The sequence below is a fragment of the Oncorhynchus mykiss genome, chromosome 9 (genome assembly GCF_057628025.1).
Source record: "Oncorhynchus mykiss isolate SJ-2025 chromosome 9, ASM5762802v1, whole genome shotgun sequence".
NCBI classification, from domain to species: Eukaryota; Metazoa; Chordata; class Actinopteri; order Salmoniformes; family Salmonidae; genus Oncorhynchus; species Oncorhynchus mykiss.
This window is the reverse complement of record NC_143030.1, coordinates 77,649,349-77,674,275: the sequence shown is the minus strand read 5'-3', so window position 1 is coordinate 77,674,275 and position 24,927 is coordinate 77,649,349. Positions and strand designations below refer to the sequence as shown.

At 44.0% G+C, this 24,927-nt stretch overlaps 2 protein-coding genes across 3 annotated transcripts in view; one reads left to right on the top strand and one right to left on the bottom strand.

Annotated features, from left to right (window-relative positions):
• The first annotated feature begins 1,518 nt into the window (after positions 1 to 1,518).
• slc2a5 (solute carrier family 2 member 5) lies at positions 1,519 to 23,490 on the top strand. Of its 2 annotated transcripts, XM_090185442.1 has the most exons (14): positions 1,519 to 1,659; positions 6,725 to 6,793; positions 6,828 to 6,923; positions 8,145 to 8,243; positions 8,512 to 8,672; positions 8,860 to 8,984; positions 9,508 to 9,660; positions 9,905 to 10,030; positions 10,449 to 10,636; positions 11,595 to 11,705; positions 12,002 to 12,103; positions 14,084 to 14,159; positions 15,303 to 15,430; positions 21,391 to 23,490. In XM_090185442.1, exons 3-14 carry the CDS (start codon positions 6,876 to 6,878, stop codon positions 21,604 to 21,606), a joined length of 1,533 nt encoding a protein of 510 aa, XP_090041568.1. In that variant the 5' UTR covers positions 1,519 to 1,659; positions 6,725 to 6,793; positions 6,828 to 6,875; the 3' UTR covers positions 21,607 to 23,490. The 2 variants fall into 2 exon arrangements, with proteins under 2 accessions (XP_090041568.1, XP_090041569.1); XM_090185443.1 differs by lacking the exons at positions 1,519 to 1,659; positions 12,002 to 12,103; positions 14,084 to 14,159; positions 15,303 to 15,430; positions 21,391 to 23,490 and having other exon boundaries at positions 6,725 to 6,923; positions 10,449 to 10,744; positions 11,595 to 11,704.
• The window catches only part of ca6 (carbonic anhydrase 6), a 36,781-nt gene continuing 35,223 nt past the window's right edge, over positions 23,370 to 24,927 (bottom strand). Inside the window, exon 11 of the mRNA XM_036988953.2 lies at positions 23,370 to 24,264. Coding sequence (XP_036844848.1) covers positions 23,851 to 24,264 — 414 coding nt within the window. The 3' untranslated portion in view covers positions 23,370 to 23,850. The remainder of the gene's footprint in view (positions 24,265 to 24,927) is intronic.

The window sequence follows — 24,927 nt, the reverse complement described above, 5'->3', positions numbered from 1 at the left end:
GGACACAGGATTTAAGACACAGGGTTTAGGACACAGGGTCTAGGACACAGGGTTTAGGACACAGTACTATTACAACAACCACTACAGTCAGGGTTTAGGACACAGGGTTTAGGACACATAATTTAAGACACAGGGTTTAGGACACAGGGTCTAGGACACAGGGTTTAGGACACAGTACTATTACAACAACCACTACAGTCAGGGTTTAGGACACAGGGTTTAAGACACAGGGTTTAGGACACAGGGTCTAGGACACAGGGTTTAGGACACAGTACTATTACAACAACCACTACAGTCAGGGTTTAGGACACAGGATTTAGGACACAGGGTTTAGGACACAGGGTTTAGGACACAGTACTATTACAACAACCACTATAGTCAGGGTTTAGGACACAGGGTTTAGGACACAGGGTTTAGGACACAGGGTTTAGGACACAGTACTATTACAACAACCACTACAACAACCACTACAGTCAGGGTCTAGGACACAAGGTTTAGGACACAGGGTTCAGGACACAGGGTTTAGGACACAGGGTTTAGGACACAGGGTTTAGGACACAGGGTTTAGTCCTGGGCATTTAATTATTACAGTAACCAGTTTAGCTGTTAATTATCTTGTCGATACTTTAGACTCTAAAATGAAATGTGCTGCTTTATTTGTGGACCTGTCAAAAGCTTGTGATACTGTTGATCATGGTATTTTATTGAACAAGTCCTTGATAGGCCTGTTGATGGTATCACGATGAGCTTAGCCATCGTCATTGACGGGGTTCAGTCTGCATGTCTTGAAGTACATAAAGGTGTACCACAGGGGTGGATTCTGGGACCTGATCTCTTCACTATTTATAGAAACACCATTGGTCAATCTATTTTTTTTTTTTTAAATGGTAAACTTCATCTATAGGTAGATGATACTATATATTGTGTATGCTATTACCCCGACTGTTGATCTGGCTGTGTCAAAACTACACTCCCATTTTAAAGGTACCATATGCAGTAATCAATTGCTGATTTAAAACTTGTGCTTAATACAGGCAAAAATAAAATACATGTTGTTTTCAAACTCTCTCTCTTAAGAATGTTTCAGATGAACTACATGTTCACTCATTAGATGGTTCTCCAATAGAACGTAGATTTGATGGTTAAAAAAAACCCATATAAGATGATCTGGTTAAGAAGCTAAGATTTAAAGTTGTTATTTTTCTACTGAAACAGATGGTGCCTTTCTCTGAGCGGTAGGAAGCAGAGTATTCAGTCAACCTTTTTTATCTGTTGTTGATTACGATGATATTATTCATCAAAGTGCAGCTGCTAAAACTCTTGAACCTTTGGATTTAAGACACATGGTTTAGAACACAGGGTTTAGAACACAGGGTTTAGAACACAGGGTTTAGGACACAGGGTTTAGGACACAGGGTTTAGGACACAGGGTTTAGAACACAGGGTCTCCCATAATGCCCTTTTGTTTTGTTACAGGTGACAGTTTTGATACTCACCACTGTATCCTGTATCAAAAGGTTGGCTGGACTTGGCTAAAGATCCATAGATCTCTACATTACTCTAATCTAAATTTGCTGTTGCAGTATAGACACCGAAGTTGCCGAATCTGTTCACAGGACTGGTTAAGTCTTGAGGTTCCTAGGGTCTCCACCGAGCGAGGTAAATCTGCTTTTTAACACACTTTATTGGCTGGAACAAAATAAATATGTTTTTGTATTTTAATGTGTATTTACAGGGCATTCAGAAAGTATTCAGGCCCGGTCACTTATTCCACATTTTGTTATGTTACAGCCTTGTTCTAAAATGGACCAAATAGTTGTTTCCCTCATCAATATACACACAATAGTCAATAATGGCAAAGCAAATTATTATCATTGTTTTTAAAATGTTTGCAAATGTATTAAAAATAGGAAACAAATACCTTTTTTTAATAAGTATTCAGACCCTTTGCGACGAGACTCTAAATTGAACTCAGGTGCATCCTGTTTTCATTGATCATCCTTGAGATGTTTCTACAACTTGATTGGAGTGTCCACCTGTGGTAAATTCAATTGATTGGACGTGATTTGGAAAGGGATACACCTGTCTATATAAGGTCCCACAGTTGACAGCGCATGTCAGAGCAAAAAACAAGCCATGAGGTCGAAGGAACTGTCCGCAGATGTAACGAGTGCTCTGAGAGTCGGGAAGCAAGTACATGGAGTGAGTGTTTTAATAAATAAACAAAACAATAAACAAAAACAAAAACAACGCACCAACATGAAACAGTCAATAACACCTGAGGAAAGAACCAAGGGGAGTGACAGATAGAGGGGAGACAATCAAGGAGGTGATGGAGTCCAGGTGAGTGTCATGAGACAGAGTCAATAACACCTGAGGAAAGAACCAAGGGGAGTGACAGATAGAGGGGAGACAATCAAGGAGGTGATGGAGTCCAGGTGAGTGTCATGAGACAGAGTCAATAACACCTGAGGAAAGAACCAAGGGGAGGGACAGATAGAGGGAAGATAATCAAGGAGGTGATGGAGTCCAGGTGAGTGTCATGAGACAGAGTCAATAACACCTGAGGAAAGAACCAAGGGGAGGGACAGATAGAGGGGAGATAATCAAGGAGGTGATGGAGTCCAGGTGAGTGTCATGAGACAGAGTCAATAACACCAGAGGAAAGAACCAAGGGGAGGGACAGATAGAGGGAAGACAATCAAGGAGGTGATGGAGTCCAGGTGAGTGTCATGAGACAGAGTCAATAACACATGAGGAAAGAACCAAGGGGAGGGACAGATAGAGGGGAGATAATCAAGGAGGTGATGGAGTCCAGGTGAGTGTCATGAGACAGAGTCAATAACACCCGAGGAAAGAACCAAGGGGAGGGACAGATAGAGGGGAGACAATCAAGGAGGTGATGGAGTCCAGGTGAGTGTCATGAGGCGCTGGTGTGCTTGACTATGGTGACAGGTGTGCAGGATAACCAGCAGCCTGGTGACCTAGAGGCCTGAGAGGGTGTACACATGACAGCAGAGCTCCGAGACAGGATTGTGTCGAGGCACAGATCTGGGGAAGGGTAGAAAACATGCCTGCATCATTGAATGTCCCCAAGAACACAGTGGTCTCCATCATTCTTAAATGGAAGAAGTTTGGAACCACCAAGACTCTTCCTAGAGCTGGCCGCCCGGCCAAACTGAGCAATCGAGGGAGAAGGGCCTTGGTCAGGGAGGTGCCCAAGAACCCGATGGTCACTCTGACATAGAACCTTCCAGAAGGACACCCATCTATGCAGCACTCCACCAATCAGACCATTATGGTAGAGTGGCCAGACAGAAGACACTCCTCAGTAAAAGGCAAATGACAGCCCACTTAGAGTTTGCCAAAAGGCACCAGAAGGACTCTCAGACCATGAGAAACAAGAAACTCTGGTCTGATGAAACCAAGATTGAATTATTTTGCCAGAATGCCAAGTGTCACGTCTGGAGGAAACCTGGCACCATCCCTACGGTGAAACAAGATGGTGGCAGCATTATGCTGTGAGGATGTTTTTCAGCAGCAGGGACTGGGAGACTAGTCAGGATTGAGGGAAAATACAGAGAAATCATTGATGAAAACCTGCTCCAGAGCACTCAGGACCTCAGACTGGGGCGAAGGTTCACCTTCCAACAGGACAACGACCCTAAGCACACAGCCAAGACAACGCAGGTGTGGCTTTGGAACAAGTCTCTGAATGTCCTTGAGTGGCCCAGCCAGAGCCCGGACTTGAACCCGATCGAACATATCTGAAGAGACCTGAAAATAGCTGTGCTATGCTCCCCATCCAACCTGACAGAGCTTGAGAGGATCTGCAGAGAAGAATGGGAGAAACTCCCCAAATACAGGTGTGCCAAGCTTGTAGTGTCATACCTAAGAAGACTCTAGGCTGTAATCGCTGCCAAAGGTGCTTCAACAAAGTACTGAGTAAAGGGTCTGAATACTTATGTAAATGTAATATTTCAGTTTTTTGTGTTTTATAAATTTGCTCAAATTTACAATAACCTGTTTTTGCTTTGTCATTATGGTGTATTGTGATGTCATTATGGTGTATTGTGATGTCATTATGGGGTATTGTGATGTCATTATGGGGTATTGTGATGTCATTATGGGGTATTGTGATGTCATTATGGGGTATTGTGTGTAGATTGATGAAGAACAAAATGTATTTAATCCATTTTTAGAACAAGTCTGTAACGTAACAAAATGTGTAAAAAGTCACAGGGTCTGAATATTTTCCGAATGCACTGTATATACTGTATATAGATTGGGTATAATGTGTATATTTATGTTGTGTATATACAGGACACATTTGTAAAAGTGACCTAGGTTCCCTGTTAAAATAAAGGTGAAATAAATGTAATTGATAAGTTTGAGCAACTTTGATTTGGCCTTCTTCTTCGTCATCTTCAATTGAATCTTCATCAAAACCAAGCCAACCTGTCACGACTTCCGCCGAAGTTGGCTCCCCTGCCTGTTCGGGCGGTGCTCGGGATTGTCTTTTGTTACGTGTGTACATATTAGGTGGTGGTGTATTTTATTTTCTATACTGGACACCCTGTGGTTTTGGGTTGTCTGGTATAGTGTCCTGCGTGTCCTGTATTGTATTGGGCTTATCAGTTTGGTGTGCAATAGTAAAGCACTTTACTCCGTTACTCTCTCTCTGCGTCTGATTCCTGCACACACACCTAGACCCGCGTGACACAACCACACACAGACAATTTTTCAGCCAATAAATTCAGATGAGTTTATTTTATTATCTCGCATTATCAAAGCCCAACACCATACAGTGTGCAACATAGTACCACAACAATGCACCATGGTACATCCAATGTGCAACATAGTACCACAACAATGCACCATGGTACATACAGTGTGCAACATAGTACCACAACAATGCACCATGGTACATTCAGTGTGCAACATAGTACCACAACAATGCACCATGGTACATCCAATGTGCAACATAGTACCACAACAATGCACCATGGTACATTCAGTGTGCAACATAGTACCACAACAATGCACCATGGTACATCCAATGTGCAACATAGTACCACAACAATGCACCGTGGTACATATAGTGTGCAACATAGTACCACAACAATGCACCATGGTACATACAGTGTGCAACATAGTACCACAACAATGCACCATGGTACATTCAGTGTGCAACATAGTACCACAACAATGCACCATGGTACATCCAGTGTGCAACATAGTACCACAACAATGCACCATGGTACATCCAATGTGCAACATAGTAGCACAACAATGCACCGTGGTACATATAGTGTGCAACATAGTACCACAACAATGCACCATGTTACATACAGTGTGCAACATAGTACCACAACAATGCACCATGTTACATACAGTGTGCAACATAGTACCACAACATTGCACCATGGTACATACAGTGTGCAACATAGTACCACAACAATGCACCATGGTACATACAGGTACATGGTCCACACCGTGCCTTCAGTATTCCTTGGCTGCCGGGCTGCTTGACTTATTTCACATTTTGTTATGTCACAGCCTGAATTCAAAATGAATTCAATATTTATTTTTTCTCACTCGTTTAAACACAATACCCCATTATGACAAAGTGACAACATGTTTTTAGAAATGTTCTCAAATGTATTGAAAATGAAATATAGAAATATCTCATTTACATAAGTATTCACACAGTACATGTTAGAATCACCTTTGACAGTGTTTACAGCTGAGAGCTGGGTTTCTGGGTAAATTGACTGCGAATCATTGCTAGACAGACATTTTCAAGTCTTGCCACAGATTTTCAAGCCGATTTTCAAGTCAAAACTGTAACTAGGCCACTGGTAAGCAACTCCAGTGTATATTTGGCCTTGTGTTTTAGGTTATTGTTCTGCAGAAAGGTGAATTTCAAGTCAAATCCAAATTAAATTTGATTTGTCACATATAAAGGCGCCTTGTCACAACAACTGACTGGCTCAAACGCATAAAGAAGGAAATAAATTCCACAAATTAACTTTTAACAAGGCACACTTGTTAATTAAAATGCATTCCAGGTCACTACCTCATGAAGCTGGTTGAGAGAAAGCCAAGCGTATGCACTTGAAGAAACTTCCAAAGTTCTTGAAATGTTCCGTATTGACTGACCTTCATGTCTTTAAGTAATGATGGACAGTCGTTTCTCTTTGCTTATTTTAGCTGTTCTTGCCATAATATGGTCTAGAGAAGATATCCCTATTTGATAAAATATCAAGTCCATCCGTGTCAGCGTGCACTGCGCCCGGCCCGCCACAGGAGTCGCTAGTGCGCGATGGGACATCCCTGCCCGGCCAAACCTGCCGGCAACTACAATGTTGCTACATTTTAACTCCTGAACTTATTCAGGTTTGCCAATAACAAAATGGATTTAATACTTGACTCAAAACATTTCAGCTTTTCATTTTGTAATTAATTTGTAAACTTCATTCCACTTTGACGTTATAGGGTATTGTGTGTAGGCCAGTACAACACAACACATCTCAATTGAATCCATGTAACATTCAGGCTGTAACAGCAACGTCATGTGAAACAAAGTGAAGAAGAGGTGTGAACCCTTTCTGGAGACACCTTAACATGCCATAAAGGCAACAAAACACTGCGTTTGAAGTATTAACACGAGGGGGTAGTAAACTCTAATCTACCGTCTGATCCTCTGATCCAATGTCCAAAGTACATCTGTGGAGCCGTCAGGGCAGCGCTGGTCTGATATCTGTGGAGCCGTCAGGGCAGCGCTGGTCTGATATCTGTGGAGCCGTCAGAGCAGTGCTGGTCTGCTCTCTGTGGCTGAGTGAGGGGACAATAGAAACCTCAAGTCCAGAGCCATGGAAGAAGAAAATAATTTGGGGAAACCTTTGGAAGAGAGGAGAGGGGTGAGAAAATGACTTTACATTGTTGATGAACATCCCAACATTATGTTACGCTGCATACTTTGATGTTGGATTTTTTAATAGTTTTATAAAAAACGTTATTTTTATTTGTATTATACTTAGCACATGGATAGTATGTTACTAAATAGGAAACATAACTACTGCATGAAAAGTGTTAGCAATAAGGTCGAAAATGTGTGGTTATTTGCAGATTGTTGTGCTAAATTCCTACAGTATCATGTTTTATTAAGCAAAAACAAAAGCGTTTTCTTTAAACAGGGGCAGGCAAATGACAGGTCAAAGGCAGGCAGGGGGCAATAATTCAGAGTAGTGGGGGGGCGAAGGTACAGGACGACAGGCAGGCTCAGGCTCAGGGCAGGCAGGGGGCAATAATTCAGAGTAGTGGGGGCGAAGGTACAGGACGACAGGCAGGCTCAGGGTCAGGGCAGGCAGGGGGCAATAATTCAGAGTAGTGGGGGCGAAGGTACAGGACGACAGGCAGGCTCAGGGTCAGGGCAGGAAGGGGTGAATAATTCAGAGTAGTGGGGGCGAAGGTACAGGACGACAGGCAGGCTCAGGGTCAGGGCAGGCAGGCAGGGGGCAATAATTCAGAGTAGTGGGGGCGAAGGTACAGGACGACAGGCAGGCTCAGGGTCAGGGCAGGCAGGCAGGGGGCAATAATTCAGAGTAGTGGGGGCGAAGGTACAGGACGACAGGCAGGCTCAGGGTCAGGGCAGGCAGGGGGCAATAATTCAGAGTAGTGGGGGCGAAGGTACAGGACGACAGGCAGGCTCAGGGTCAGGCAGGCTCAGGGTCAGGCAGGCTCAGGGCAGGGTCAGGGTCAGGGCAGGGTCAGGGTCAGGGCAGGGTCAGGGTCAGGGCAGGCTCAGGGCAGGCAGGCTCAGGGCAGGCAGGCTCAGGGCAGGCAGGCTCAGGGGCAGGTCAGGCAGAGGTCGGTGATCCAGAGTAGTGGGGTAAAGGTACAGAACGGCACGCTCAGGGGCAGGTCAGGAAAGGTCAAAACCGGGAGCAGCAAGGGAAACCACTGGTAGGTTTGGACGAACAAAACGAAGTGGCACAGACAGACAGAAAACACAGGTATAAATACCCAGGAGATAATGAGGAAGATGGGTGACACCTGGAAGGGGGGTGGAGACGAGCACAAAGACAGGTGAAACAGATCAGCGCGTGACACTACACTATGTTCTCCTTTTGACGTGACAGAAGCTGACTGTTGTCCTGATGTTGGCTACCCTCATATCTGCCTTTGGATCATCCTTTCAGTATGGATACAACGTGGCTGTGATCAACTCTCCATCGCTGGTAATTTATACCACACTGAATTTATCTGAAGTATAAACATTTTAAAAAATGAAATAATACATTCATTTCAATACAATCTAGTTCCCTTAATAAACTGCACTGAAACTTCACATTTCTACCTATTGTATTTGGGCTAAAATGAATTGAATTGTTGTGTTGACACGTAATCGATTTTTTTGTAAAAAAAAAAAAAGAGGTATTTTGACCTTAATGGGAACTTCCTGTATAAAATACAAGTGAAATACAATAAAAATGTGTCTTTGTCCAGTTCATACAACAGTTCTACAACACTACCTACGTGGAGCGTTACGGTGGACCTATGGAGGACAGCTTCCTCACCCTGCTGTGGTCTCTGTCTGTCTCCATGTTCCCCCTGGGAGGGTTGTTTGGCTCACTGATGGTGGCCCCGCTCGTCAACAAACTAGGAAGGTAATGACCCGGTTATAAAAGATGCATTAACTGTCTATACATCCAAATAATAAGTTATCCGTTTATAAAACTTAAAATACAACTGGAATAGGCTTGTAAATGATCTATTGAAATGTTCAGAAAACATACTTTGATCATCATGAAATACTATTTTTGTTTATCTCTCATGAAAAAATTTGTCTGACAGGAAAGGCACCCTCCTCTTCAATAACATCTTCTCCGTTGTTCCTGCTGTGATGATGGGAGTGAGCGAGATCGCTAAGTCATATGAGATCATCATCGTGGCTAGGATTATAGTGGGGATCTGCGCAGGTCAGCAAAAAAAAAAAAAAACTCTATCACACTAATTTTGATCACGTTTAATGGACAGAAAAGTTTGTATATCTTATCTCATTTAATATTTTCTTATCTTTCCAACTTTTATTCAAGAACAACACATACTTCGAATTCGTAGCTATATGTATATGAACTGTGTCAGTTTCTGATGAAATTTGATTAATAACGGCAGTCTCACGAGGCTCTCGAGTGGCACAGCTGTCTAAGGCACTACATCTCAGTGCTAGATGCGTCACTCCAGACCCTGGTTCGATCTCGGGCTGTATCACAACTGGCAGTGATTGGGAGTCCCGTAGGGTGGTGCACAATTGTCTGGGTGAGGGGAGGGTTTGGCTGGGGGCTAGGCCGTCATTGTAAAATAAGAATTTGTTCTTAACTGACTTTCCTAGTTAAATAAAGGTAAAAATAAAAACATTACCTTATTTATTGATCAGATGCAATCAGATGCTAATTGAAGTGCTGTAGCCTGATGCCTTCTCTGTCGTCACCCCTCCTCTAGGTCTTTCGTCCAACGTGGTGCCTATGTACCTGGGTGAACTCTCTCCTAAGAACCTGAGAGGAGCGATCGGCGTCGTGCCTCAGCTCTTCATCACCATCGGGATCCTCAGTGCACAGGTGTTAGGCATCAGGAGCATTCTGGGAAACAACACAGGTAGGGCAGCCTCGAGCAGAGGTTCCACAAAATCTTCTGGTACACAACGCCACATTGATATCAGGGGATTTCTGGGGGACCGCGACTAATTGAAAAGTCACGTTTTTAATGTCACACGGGCCTACCCAACACCGCCCAACCCAACCCAGAGTTTGGGAACCGCTGGCCTAGAGGTTAGAGAGGTTGACCTGTAGCTGGATTGTCTGTGGCTCAGTAAGGTGTGTGTGTCCTGTCCTCTCCCCAGGCTGGCCTCTCATGCTGGGTCTAACAGGTATCCCTGCCCTGGTAGAGCTGTTGCTACTACCGTTCTTCCCAGAGAGCCCCAGGTACATGCTGATCCAGAGAGGAGACGACAAGACCGCCCGGAGAGGTAACACACCTGACAGTTCATTTCACGACCTCTGCCAATTTTCACAGAGAGATAGAGAGAGAAAGAGAGGTAGAAAGAGAGAGAGAGAGAGAGGTAGAGAGAGAGAGAGAGAGAGAGGTAGAGATAGAGGTAGCGAGAAAGAGAGAGAGAGAGAGGTAGAGATAGAGGTAGAGAGAGAGAGGTGGCGAGAGAGAGAAAGATAGAGACAGACAGACAGACAGACAGACAGACAGACAGACAGACAGACAGACAGACAGATAGATAGAAGCGGCAGGTAGCGTTGGGCCATTTACCAAAATGTCGCTGATTGGAATCCCCAAGTTGACTAGGTGAAAGGGGGGGATAGATAGATACATAATGCTTGGTTGGTTGATTGACTGACTGATTGATGAGGAGGTTGTGCGTTCCTTTCCCTCAGCGCTGCAGCGTCTACGAGGCTGGGAGGATGTGGACAGAGAGATGGATGAGATGAGACTGGAGCACCAATCAGAACAAGCCGAGGGCCGCCTGTCCGTCCTCAACCTCCTGTCCCTCCGCTCCCTGCGCTGGCAGCTCATCTCCATCGTGGCCATGAACATGGGTCAACAGCTGTCTGGGATCAACGCGGTAAAACATGCGTATGAGACCAGAAGACCTGAGCTAAATGGTTTTAGATCAGCGGGCTAACACAGTCAAATGTGTACGAACATGAGCAGCTGTCTGGGGATCAATGAGGTAAGGTGTAACCATAGAGATGTACAGAGAACTCTAGTGGCCAAAAGCCTGTTTTAGCATGGGCAGCGCCATTCAGGACTTTCACCATTTTGAAGTAGTCAATTGGGTGGGACAGCCTATGGTTTAAGGATCACATAATTCCATCCAGGACATCAGGAGGGATCAGCCAATTATTTATACATTTCATAACTGCAGGTGGCAGTAAATCACCAACCTTGGCTTCATACCTGTTCAAACAACCTCCAGGTGGCAGTATGCACCCTTTCAGTTTGTTTACCAACTCAGAAGTAGAAAATGGACTACTTCAAAATGGAGATGGCCTCAATGGCGTTACCCGCGCTCTCACAGACGCCCTAATGGGACAGATACAACGATGCAATCTCTATACTATCTCTATGTGTGTAACCGTCCGGGATTCAAACCCAGGTTTCCTGAGTACCACAAGACAGTGTTATCCCGCTGAGCTAATGCTAAGGTAAGCTACCGCAAGGGAGCTAACGCAAGTCTTCAGTTCCTGGGGACAAGTTTATTCCTCACACAAGCTTGGACCCTTGAAACATCTGCATTACTGATCCACTATTGTTGAATATTATATGGATCTGATGACCCTCTAGTGGGAGAAATCATTATTTTGGGCTAGAGTTGCAAAATTCCAGCTACTTTCCCAAACGTCACAGGTTTTCCATAAATCCTGGATAGAAGATTCCCTGAATTGGGAGGGAATAAGCCAGGAATCCGGAATCCTTCAACCGGGATTTTTAGAAAACCTGGGAATCTCTGTAAAGTTCCCAGAACCCTAATTTTGCCATTACATTATCTGAAGCTAGAACCCTGTCTCTCCTCTCCTCAGATATACTACTATGCTGACAGTATCTACAGCTCGGCGGGAGTCCCGGAGAGTGACATTCAGTACGTCACAGTTGGAACTGGGGCTGTCAACGTCTTCATGACCATCACCGCGGTACGAAGTACCCTCTCTTCAGTCTCCAACATTGTACTGAAGGGCTCACTTCAATTGAACACACATTTTAACGTACTGTAGAAACATAAAGCTGGGTTTACACAGGCAGCCCAATTCTGATATTTTGCCCAAATATGGACAAAAGAGCTGATCTGATTGGCCAAAAGACTAATTCGTGGGAAAAGATCAGAATTGGGCTGCCTGTGTAATGCAGCCATAGATTCACAAGTAAATGCTTCCAGTTTTCAGGAGTCACCTTCGACCTTTCCTTCATGTTTGTGACTGTGGTTCAACAGGTGTTCATTGTGGAGGCCGCAGGCAGGAGGCTGCTCCTCCTCATTGGGTTTGGGATCTGCTGTGTGTCCTGTGCTCTCCTCACTGTGGCCCTCACCTTCCAGGTAAGCCACACTGCACCCAAATCACACCCCTTTCCCTTCATAGTGCCCTACTTTGGACCAAAGCCATCGGGTCTGGTCCAAAGTAGTGCACACTATGATCAATAGTATTGCACTAGGCATATATAGTAAATCTGTTGTTGTTAGAGACATACAACAATAACTGCAACTCCCATATCACCCGCCAAACACTACAAGCTAAAACTACAACTCCCATAACACCAGCCAAACACTACAAGCTATAACTCCAACTCCCATAACACCAGCCAAACACTACAAGCTATAACTCCAACTCCCATAACACCAGCCAAACACTACAAGCTAAAACTACAACTCCCATAACACCAGCCAAACACTACAAGCTATAACTACAACTCCCATAACACCAGCCAAACACTACACCAGCAAAACACTACAAACTAAAACTACAAATCCCATAACACCAGCCAAACACTACACCAGCCAAATGCTACAAGCTTGAACAACTCCCATAACACCAGACAAACACTACAATCTAGAACGTCAACTCCCATAACACCAGCCAAACACGATAAGCTAAAACTTAAACTCCCATAACACTAGCCAAACACAACAAGCTAAAACTCCAACTCAACATCCCCTAAAGCCTTTAGTGTGAATGCTTTATTGCACCTGCAGTTAATACTGGTAACGTGATACAAAGGTTGCAGAATTATAGTCCCATAAATCAGGTATCCACCAGTTGGCACAGGACCAGACTGAGCTGAGGGCCTAAGACTTCAACCCTGGGAGCAGTGGTGGAGGGGGTCTACTGGGGATGGGATTTAGAGAGAGATATAGAGAGATATATAGAGTTATATAGAGATATAGAGAGATATAGATATATAGAGAGATATATAGAGAGAGATATAGAGAGATATAGAGAGATATAGAGAGATATAGAGAGTTATATAGAGATATAGAGAGATATATAGAGATATATATAGAGATATAGAGAGATATATAGAGTTATAGAGATATATAAAGAGATATAGAGAGATATAGAGAGATAAAGAAAGATATAGAGAGATATAAAGAGTTATAGAGAGATATAGAGAGATATAGAGTTATAGAGAGATATAGAGAGATATAGAGTTATAGAGAGATATAGAGAGATACAGAGAGTTATATAGAGAGATATAAAGATATAGAGAGATATAGAGATATAAAGAGTTATAGAGAGATATATAGAGTTATAGAGAGATATAAAGAGATATAGAGAGATATAGAGAGATAAAGAAAGATATAGAGAGATATAAAGAGTTATAGAGAGATATAGAGAGATATAGAGATAAAGAGAGATATAGAGTTATAGAGAGCTATAGAGAGATATAGAGATATAGAGAGATATAGAGAGATATAGAGAGTTATAGATAGATGTAGAGAGATATAGAGAGATATAGAGATATATAGAGATATAGAGAGATATAGATAGTTATAGAGAGATATAGAGAGATATAGAGAGTTATATAGAGAGATATAGAGATATAGAGAGATATAGAGAGATATAGAGATATAGAGAGATATAGAGTTATAGAGAGATATAGAGAGATATAGAGAGATATAGAGAGATATAGAGATATAGAGAGATATAGAGAGATATAGAGAGATATAGAGATATAGAGAGTTATATAGAGAGTTATAGAGATATAGAGAGATATAGAGAGATATAGAGAGTTATAGAGATATAGAGAGTTATATAGAGAGTTATAGAGATATAGAGAGATATAGAGAGTTATAGAGATATAGAGAGATATAGAGAGTTATAGAGATATAGAGAGATATAGAGAGTTATAGAGATATAGAGAGTTATAGAGATATAGAGAGTTATATAGAGAGTTATAGAGATATAGAGAGTTATATAGAGAGTTATAGAGATATAGAGAGTTATAGAGAGAACGAGGAAGTGAACAGCTGTAAATACTGCGGGTTTATGATAACAGCCCCAGTTTTGTTGACACACAGGAGAGTACGGAGTGGATGCCCTACGTCAGCATCGCCTGTGTCATCCTCTATGTTGTTGGACACGCGGTCGGACCCAGTAAGTCGACCTCATGTGTGGTCAGACACACTGTAATGGTTTGAATATTCAATTGCCTTTTAAACATGCGATAGGCAGTATAATAATGTGTCAAAAACATGATGACCAGAACATGACATAATGTCAGGTTCTGGTGCATATAGAATACATACCATCTATACGGTAGCATTAGTCAATTAATTAGTCAATTAGTCATAGACTACATGTCTGTTCCCATAAGTCCTATTCCCAGTGAGTACAGAGATGATGTTGCTCTAACATAGACCTGTCACTAGTCTTTAACGTAGACCTGTCACTAGTCTCTAACGTAGACATCTCACTAGTCTCTAACATAGACCTGTCACTCGTCTCTAACGTAGACGTCTCACTAGTTTCTAATGTAGACCTGTCACTAGTCTCTAACATAGACCTGTTACTAGTCTCTAAAATAGACCTGTCACTAGTCTGTAACGTAGACCTGTCACTAGTCTCTAATGTAGACCTGTCACTCGTCTCTAACGTAAACCTGTCACTCGTCTCTAACGTAGACCTGTCACTAGTCTCTAATGTAGACCTGTCACTCGTCTCTAACGTAAACCTGTCACTCGTCTCTAACGTAGACCTGTCACTAGTCTCTAATGTAGACCTGTCACTCGTCTCTAACGTAAACCTGTCACTCGTCTCTAACGTAGACCTGTCACTAGTCTCTAACGTAGACCTGTCACTCGTCTCTAACGTAGACGTCTCACTAGTCTCTAACGTAGACCTGTCACTAGTCTCTAACGTAGACCTGTCACTAGTCTCTAACGAAGACCTGTCACTAGTCTCAGAATCCTGACCCTAGGCAACAGCAGGGACTATGGTCTGTTTCCTCTTTACAAATCACGAGGCAGACATGCCAGAACATCGTGATTGGAAACCAAAGTTTGCGGGCGAAACCTTTGCATTAGTTTTATTGAAGGTAGTTGATGCAAACTAGCCACTTCAGAAATACACTCATTAAAAATCATCTCCGTAATCTCTATTTTGTGTTTGGGGTATGAAGAAGCAGATAAGGCAGTGACGTACTTCCTCAATGCCAAACTGACGTTTTGTTTCGTACAAACGTGTTAAGCCGGAACATTGCAACATTGTGGATGTCTAACCTCTGACCTCTGTCCCAAGGTACTATTCCCTACGTGGTGACCACAGAGATGTTCCGCCAGTCGTCCAGACCAGCAGCCTTTATGGTGGCAGGGTCTATCCACTGGCTGTCCAACTTCACTGTGGGACTGGTGTTCCCCTTCATGGAGGTCAGTTCTCCAAGCCGGAAAGACGCCATTTTGATGTCAACAAAGAGAGATTCTGGATATATTGTTCATAGTAAAACAAGTAATGTTGATGTCAACAAAGAGAGATTCTGGATATATTGTATATACACTGCTCAAAAAAATAAAGGGAACACTAAAATACCACATCCTAGATCTGAATGAATGAAATATTCTTATTAAATACTTTTTTCTTTACATAGTTGAATGTGCTGACAACAAAATCACACAAAAATCATCAATGGAAATCAAATTTATCGACCCGTGGAGGTCTGGATTTGGAGTCACACTCAAAATTAAAGTGGAAAACCACACTACAGGCTGATCCAACTTTGATGTAATGTCCTTAAAACAAGTCAAAATGAGGCTCAGTAGTGTGTGTGGCCTCCACGTGCCTGTATGACCTCCCTACAACGCCTGGGCATGCTCCTGATGAGGTGGCGGATGGTCTCCTGAGGGATCTCCTCCCAGACCTGGACTAAAGCATCCGCCAACTCCTGGACATTCTGTGGTGAAACGTGGCGTTGGTGGATGGAGCGAGACATGATGTCCCAGATGTGCTCAATTGGATTCAGGTCTGGGGAACGGGCGGGCCAATCCATAGCATCAATGCCTTCCTCTTGCAGGAACTGCTGACACACTCCAGCCACATGAGGTCTAGCATTGTCTTGCATTAGGAGGAACACAGGGCCAACAGCACCAGCATAAGGTCTCACAAGGGGTCTGAGGATCTCATCTCTGTACCTAATGGCATTCAGGCTACCTCTGGCGAGCACACGGAGGGCTGTGCGGCCCCCCAAAGAAATGCCACCCCACACCATGACTGACCCACCGCCAAACCGGTCATGCTGGAGGATGTTGCAGGCAGCAGAACGTTCTCCACGGTGTCTCCAGACTCTGTCACATCTGTCACATGTGCTCAGTGTGAACCTGCTTTCATCTGTGAAGAGCACAGGGCGCCAGTGGCGTATTTGCCAATCTTGGTGTTTTCTGGCAAATGCCAAACGTCCTTCACAGTGTTGGGCTGTAAGCACAACCCCCACCTGTGGACGTCGGGCCCTCATACCACCCTCATGGAGTCTGTTTCTGACCGTTTGAGCAGACACATGCACATTTGTGGCCTGCTGGAGGTCATTTTGCAGGGCTCTGGCAGTGCTCCTCCTGCTCCTCCTTGCACAAAGGTGGAGGTAGCGGTCCTGCTGCTGGGTTGTTGCCCTCATACGGCCTTCTCCACGTCTCCTGATGTACGGGCCTGTCTCCTGGTAGCGCCTCCATGCTCTGGACACTACGCTGACAGACACAGCAAACCTTCTTGCCACAGCTCGCATTGATGTGCCATCCTGGATGAGCTGCACTACCTGAGCCATTTGTGTGGGTTGTAGACTCCATCTCATGCTACCACTAGAGTGAAAGCACCGCCAGCATTCAAAAGTGACCAAAACATCAGCCAGGAAGCATAGGAACTGAGAAGTGGTCTGTGGTCCCCACCTGCAGAACCACTCCTTTATTGGGGGTGTCTTGCTAATTGCCTATAATTTCCACCTGTTGTCTATTCCATTTGCACAACAGCATGTGAAATTTATTGTCAATCACTGTTGCTTCCTAAGTGGACAGTTTGATTTCACAGAAGTGTGATTGACTTTGAGTTTCATTGTGTTGTTTAAGTGTTCCCTTTATTTTTTTGAGCAGTGTATGAAACAAAAAGGACCCAACCACCAAGCTGAATATCTCTCATCGTAATATTTCACGATTCATTATGTTTATTTTTTTCACCACTCTGTTGCATTCGTTCACTGAGTCATATGCCTCATTTAATTTCTCATTAAAAAAATAAACACGTATTTTATAGCATGTTATTTGTATAAAGTAGTTGAAAGTAGTATAAAGTAGTTCTTTAGATTATCTGATTGCATTTATTTCTATCTATGAGTATGGTTAATGGTCTGAAGTTGGCGTATGGATCAGGAATTCATGTGATAGATTTGACCTGCACCTACTCTAACTCTTCACATTTTTGAGATTTTAATCAGCCATCTTTTCATGAATTCAATAGTCTTGTGTAGACTTCAACATGAGGTTTCACTTAGGCTACAATCCTTATTTCTATATATATATATATCCATTAGAGTCTCGGTAGTGTTTATGGACCATTTCTATTTGTATGTATTTCTATTTGTTATGGATCCCCAGTAGCTGCTGTCTCTTCCTGGCGTCCGGCAAAAATTAAGGCAGTAATATACATTATAATACAATTTTTAAACATTCAAATACATTTTACAACAGATTTCACAATACATGAAGTGTGTTCCCTCAGGCCACTACTCTATTAATACACACTATTCGGGTGTGCGTGTGTGTCTAGTGTGTGTGTTGTGTCAATACATACAGGAGTCAACCTCTTATGTTTCACCGAGTCGTGGCTGAACGACGACATTCATAACATACAGCTAGGTGGCGGGTTATACACTCTATCGGTAGGATAGAACAGCAGCTCATAAGCAGGTATGACAAGGGGTGGGGTCTATGTGTATTTGTAAACAACAGCTATCTACAACGATATCTAAGGAAGTCTCAAAGTTTTGCTCGCCTGAGGTGGAGTGTCTCATGATAAGCTGTAGACCACACTATCTACCTAGAGATTTTTCGCCTGTATTTTTCGTAGCTGTCTACATACCACCACAGACCGATGCTGGCACTAAAACCACACTCAATGAGCTGTATTCCGCCATAAGCAAACAGGAAAACGCTCATCCAGAGGCGGCGTTCCTAGTGGCCGGGGACTTTAATGCAGGAAAACTTAAATCAGTTTTACCTCATTTCTATCAGCATGTTAAATGTGCAACCAGAGGAGGAAAAAACCTCTAGACCACCTTTAATCCACACACAGAGACGTGTACAAAGCTCTCCCTCATCCTCCATTTGGCAAATCTGACCATAATTCTATCCTCCTGATTCCTGCTTACAAGCTAAAATTAAAGCAGGAAGCACCAGTGATTCGGTCTATGAGTACACCACATCACTCATTGGCTTCATCAATAAGTGCATTGATGACGTCGTCCCCACAGTGACCGTACGTACATACCCCAACCAGAAGCCATGGACTACAGGCAACATTGGCGCTGAGCTAAAGGATAGAGCTGTCGCTTTCAAGGACTCTAACCTGGAAGCTTATAAGAAATCCCGCTATGCCCTCCGGCGAACCATCAAACAAGCAAAGCGTCAATACAGGACTAAGATCGAATCATAGTATGCTCGTTGGATGTGGCAGGGCTTGCAAACTATTACAGACTACAAAGGGAGAGCTGCAGCTGAGAGCTGCCTAGTGACACAAGCCTACCAGACGAGCTAAATAACTTCTATGCTCGCTTCGAGGCAAGTAACACTGAAACATGCATGAGAGCATCAGCTGTTCCGGACGACTGTGTGATCATGCTCTCCGTAGCCGACGTGAGTAAGACCTTTAAACAGGTCAACATTCACAAGGCCGCAGGGCCAGATGGATTACCAGGACGTGTTCTCCGAGCATGCGCTATCTTCAATGACATTTTCAACCTCTCCCTGTCTGAGTCTGTAATACCAACATGTTTCAAGCAGACCACCATAGTCCCTGTGCCCAAGAACACTAAGGTAGCCTGCCTAATTACTACCGACCCGTAGCACTCACGTCTGTAATACATTTTTTGCACTATTGGTTAGAGCATGTAAGTAAGCATTTCACTGTAAGGTATACCTGTTGTATTCAGCGCACGTGACAAACTTTGATTTGATTTGTAGCCATGAAATGCTTTGAAAGGCTGGTCATGGCTCACATCAACACCATTATCCCAGAAACCCTAGACCCACTCCAATTTGCATACCGCCCCAACAGATCCACAGTTGATGCAATCTCTATTGCACTCCACACTGCCCTTTCACACCTGGACAAAAGGAGCACCAATGTTAGAATGCTATTCCTTAACAACAGCTCAGCGTTCAACACCATAGTGCCCTCAAAGCTCATCACTAAGCTAAGCGTTGCAGGGATTTCACACTCTGTAGTAGTTGACGTGTATAGTGTTTAGTCATCCACATACATAGACCCACAGGCTTTACTCATGATCAGTGGTCATGACGTTGCCCTGTTGGGTGAGGTTTATGACCCTCCCATAAATACCTTTCACCCTTTTCTCTCCACTCTACAGAATGGACTCTTGGAAAGCCCTTCGTTAACATAGAGAGAGTATGGTAACTTCAAAAGGTTGGGGAAAGGTACAATATTTCTGTAATCCAACCAGTTGAAAGTGTCCGTTGGTACTTGAAGAATATGATGTCAGGTCAGTTGTTGTCTGGGACATTATATCTGATGATAGGACGACAGATTCACATGGAATTATTGTGAAATTTAAATGTTTAAATATGAAACAATTTATGAAAAGATTAAATGTAATTTTTGATTCTAAATGAGAGAATTGTTTTCACAAGTAAACTATGCTCACTCAGTGGCCACGCCCAAGTGAACAGACATTGGTTGAGAACTATGAAACACGCCCTTCTCTCCCCCAATATAAAAGCCTGTCGACGGAAGTCAACCTCATGTTCCTGACGATGTGAACATCATCGGGAACCTATATCTCTTTACACCCACCCACCCACTTACCTATCTCTTGACCTCTACCTCTACATCTCTACTTCGACCTCTACCTCTACCAATCTCTCTCTACCTCTACCTATCTCTCTCTTCCTCTATCTATGTCTCTACCTTTACCTATCTCTCTTTACACCTACCTACCTACCTGCCTATCTCTCTTTACACCCACCCACCCACCTACCTATCTCTCTTTACACCCACCCACCCACCTACCTATCTCTCTTTACACCCACCCACCCACCTACCTGTCTCTCTACCTCTCTACCTCTACCTACCTATCTCTCCATCTCTCTACCTCTACTTACCTATCTCTTGACCTCTACCTCTATATCTCTACTTTGACCTCTACCTCTACCTATCTCTCTCTACCTCTATCTATGTCTCTACCTCTACACCTCTATTTATCTCTCTCTACCTCTACCTATCTCTCTAACTCTACCTATCTCTCTCTCCCTCTAGCTATGTCTCTACCTCTACCTATCTCTCTAACTCTACCTATGTCTCTACCTCTCTCTCTACCTCCACCTATCTCTCCACATCTCTACCTCTACCTACCTATCTCTCTACCTCTACCTACCTATCTCTCTATCTCTCTACCTCTACCTACCTATCTCTCTACCTCTCTACCTCTACCTCTACCTACCTATCTCTCTACCTTTACCTACCTATCTGTCTACCTTTATCTCTTTACCTCTACCTCTACCTATTGCTCTACCTCTACCTCTGTCTCTACCTCTACCTCTACCTATCTCTCTACCTCTACCTCTATGCCTCTACCTCTACCTATACCTCTGTCTCTACCTATCTCTCTACCTCTACCTCTATCTCTCTACCTCTACCTATCTCTCTACCTCTACCTATATCTCTACCTATCTCTCTACCTCTACCTCTATGTCTCTACCTCTACCTATCTCTCTACCTATCTCTCTACCTCTACCTATCTCTCTACCTCTACCTATCTCTCTACCTCTACCTATCTCTCTACCTCTACCTCTATCTCTCTACCTCTATGTCTCTACCTCTACCTATCTCTCTACCTCTACCTATCTCTCTACCTCTACCTCTGTCTCTACCTATCTCTCTACCTCTACCTATCTCTCTACCTCTACCTCTATGTCTCTACCTCTCTCTCTACCTCTACCTCTACCTCTACGTCTCTACCTCTGTATGTCCGTCTCCAGAGAGACCCGAGCACCAATATTTTCATCATCAGTACAGTACCGTAGAGTATATACGCTGTCACGTCCAGAAGTTGTGTGTGACCTGAATGTCTTCCTCTTTCTGTCTGTGTTTCTACATATCTATCTCTGCCCTCCAGAGTGGCCTGGGCTCCAACAGTTTCATCATCTTCTGCTTCATCTGCTTGGCGACACTGTTCTACATCTGGCTGATCGTCCCGGAGACCAAGAACAAGACCTTCCTGGAGATCAGTCAGATGTTCGCTGACAGGAACCAGGTGGAGATACATGCGCCGTTGAAACCAGAGACCGGAGACGGCAGGGAAGGCGACGCATTCAAGGTCACTGCCTTCTAAGGAGGAGGATTGAGGCCGTTTATTTAAGGACTCTGTTTGAGAGAAGAAAGGAGAAGAACACAAAAAAAAACAGGTTGTTCTATTTGAATGTTGACAGACTGGACTGGAACCACTTGGTGTAATTTGTATTTATAAAATTATACGCCCAATGCAGACGTTGTTATGTCAATACCAAATCATTTCTGGGAAACAGAAACAGCAATGAATCCCTTTGAAAGTGGCCTGTGTCAAAGTTGACTACAAAGTGTAAACAGGATAATTTTGGTCATAAAGTCAGTCTCGTCTAAAATGGAGTTCAAATCAAATTTTATTTGTCACATTCACATGGTTAGCAGATGTTAATGCGAGTGTAGCGAAAATTCTTGTGCTTCGAGTTCCGACAATGCAGTAATAACCAACGAGTAATCTAACCTAACAATTCCACAACAACTACCTGATACACACAAGTGTAAAGGGATAAAGAATATGTACATGAAGATAAATGAATGAGTGATGGTACAGAACGGCATAGGCAAGATGCAGTAGATGGTATCGAGGTACAGTATATACATATGAGAGGAGTAATGTAGGGTATGTAAACATTAAAGTTTGGAACATCTATGCATCACAACAAGAACATTACAAGTTTGTTTTTTTTATGGTTTGAAGATTTCCATTTACCCACTAACATGTGGCGAACAGCTGCGGGGATTTCTCTCTATCCAATAGCATAGACAGTGAGACAGACCTGCACAGCAGCTCCGAACTTTGTTTACATAAGAAAACATGTCGCACATTTGTTTTACTTGAGAAATACTGTACCAAATACCTTCGTTAAATGTAAAATGGGACTGATGTTCCGAACTCCATTTTAGACGAGACTGACTTGATGACCAAAATTGATCCCGTTTACACTTTGTGGTCAACTTTGACACTGGAATAACTGTCTGAGTCAAATCAATGCCACGTAGGTAGGCCTGTTACCCAGAAGCGATTTGGTATTGACATAATAACGTCTGCATAATTTAATAAATACAGATTACACCAAGAAGTCACAGTCCAGTTATCTTAGTTTCACTCTGAAGATTTTGAGGAAGTGAAATAGACTTCCTACGGTATCTCATGGGGGACAAACATAATTAACCAAACGCGGAATAGGACAGGAAACACACCTCTAAGACTATAAAGTAGTGCACTGGGCCCTTTATTAACCCTTATTTAGCAGAACGATAGTCTGTAGCGCGGGCAAAAAGACCTGAAAACACCCTCTCCCCTGTAAGTACCTTACTGTATTGCTTTTTAGCAGCAAAAAAAACTATTTCTCAAGGAAGAATTTTGCTAAGATTGTCTGGGAGGGGTCTGAGCGGGGGGAAAACTTAAAACTAGCTGTTATTGGCAGACAGGTTTGGAACTCGCTTTATTATTGGTCTATTAACCAATTTACCGCCGAAAGTCACGCCCATATGCAAACAAGCTGATTAGAAGGTACTGTGAAGATTATATTTTCAACCAGTAACTATCAGGAAATAACACTGATACATTTTTTTAATTTTTTATTTTATTTTATTTTATATTTTTTTTAAATCAAGAAACACAGTGTTTCATCAGCTGTTGTACAATATGATACAGACCACAGGGAGTAAAACAGAAGTTTGACTGTACTGGGCCTTTAAATGTTTTGTTGCTATGGCGATATGTCCGTGTCTGTTTTATAGTTCACTGGCTCTGCAGCCTGTCTAACAACGCAAGGCTGTTACAGTGCATGAAATAAACATACAAGATGCTTTAATATAGAACTTTATTGAGGAAACATAGATATGAATTACGATGAGCCCACACGGACGTTCAGAGATCTTCTGTGCTTTACTTCACTTAAACAATAAACATTGTCATTACTAAACCTGATACCCGTGTCTCAAACAGATGACTTATCCTTCACACCCAATAGTCATCAGCAGTAAAGGATAGATTTGATATATTGACTGGACATAATAACAGACCAAACAGAACTACATTGTGTTGATAGTGGGAATCCTCTGCTCTGTGAGAAACAGGGTCATGTTCAGTAGAGACAAAACGTTTTGAAACGGCACGGAACACGGTGGTACTGCACTTCCTGAACTCGTCCAATAAGAACTATTTTATTTCCGTTGCAAAATGTTTTGTTACGTTGTGCCCTACTGAACACCACCCAGGCTTCCCTGTGCTTCAGCTGTCCCCTCACCTCAGGGACACCTGTAGTCTGTCTCCAGCTGACCCCTCCCCTCAGGGACACCTGTAGTCTGTCTCCAGCTGCACCCCCCCATAGAGACTCATAGGAGTGACCCCCCAGCTGAGCACGTTCCCCCTGGGAGAGGTGGTGTTCTCACAGGACATCTGTTCCCGGATCTCAGCCGAGTTCAAAACGTAATCCCACACGTTGACATCTGTCATCTGACCCACGAAGGCGTCCGTGTCAGAGATCCCCAGGAAGCCGTCCTGGTCCTTCCCCAGTATGAAGACCCCTGCTGGGCTGACTGTGTATCTCCTCCGGAGGTACTGCTCCTCCCCCACCAGCCCGTTGATCCACAGCTCAGCCCCCCCGGAGTGGGACGACCAGGTGACACAGTAGTTGACCCAGTCACGGGAGTGGAAGTTGTGGGGCAGGTTGACAAACTCGTTGCCGATCCACAGACCCACCTGGGTGGATCACATGAAAAATAGAAACAAGACTGTTGATGACTTTTCCATCCCTCCCTCGCTTACTCCACCCCAACTCCCTCCCTCCCTCCCCGACTCCTTCCCTGACTGCCCTCCCTCCCCGACTCCCTCCCTGACTCCCCTCCCTCCCTGACTCCCTCCCTGACTGCCCTCCCTCCCTGACTGCCCTCCCTCCCTGACTCCCCTCCCTCCATAACTCCCTCCACTCGACTCCCACACTGACTCCCTCCATGACTCCCCTCCCTCCCTGACTCCCTCCCCTCCCTCCATATCTCCCTCCCCTCGCCTCCCACATTGACCACCTCCCCTCCCTCCATGACTCCCTCCCTGACTCCCCTCCCTCCCTGACTCCCTCCCCTCCCTCCATAACTCCCTCCCCTCGCCTCCACACTGACTCCCTCCATGACTCCCCTCCCTCCCCGACTCCCTCCCTGACTCCCCTCCCTCCCTGACTCCCTCCCTGACTCCCTCCCTGACTCCCCTCCCTCCCTCCCCTCCATCCATAACTCCCTCCACTCGCCTCCCACACTGACTCCCTCCATGACTCCCCTCCCTCCCTGACTCCCTCCCTCCCCTCCCTCCATAACTCCCTCCCCTCGCCTCCCACACTGACTCCCTCCCCTCTCTCCATGACTCCCTCCC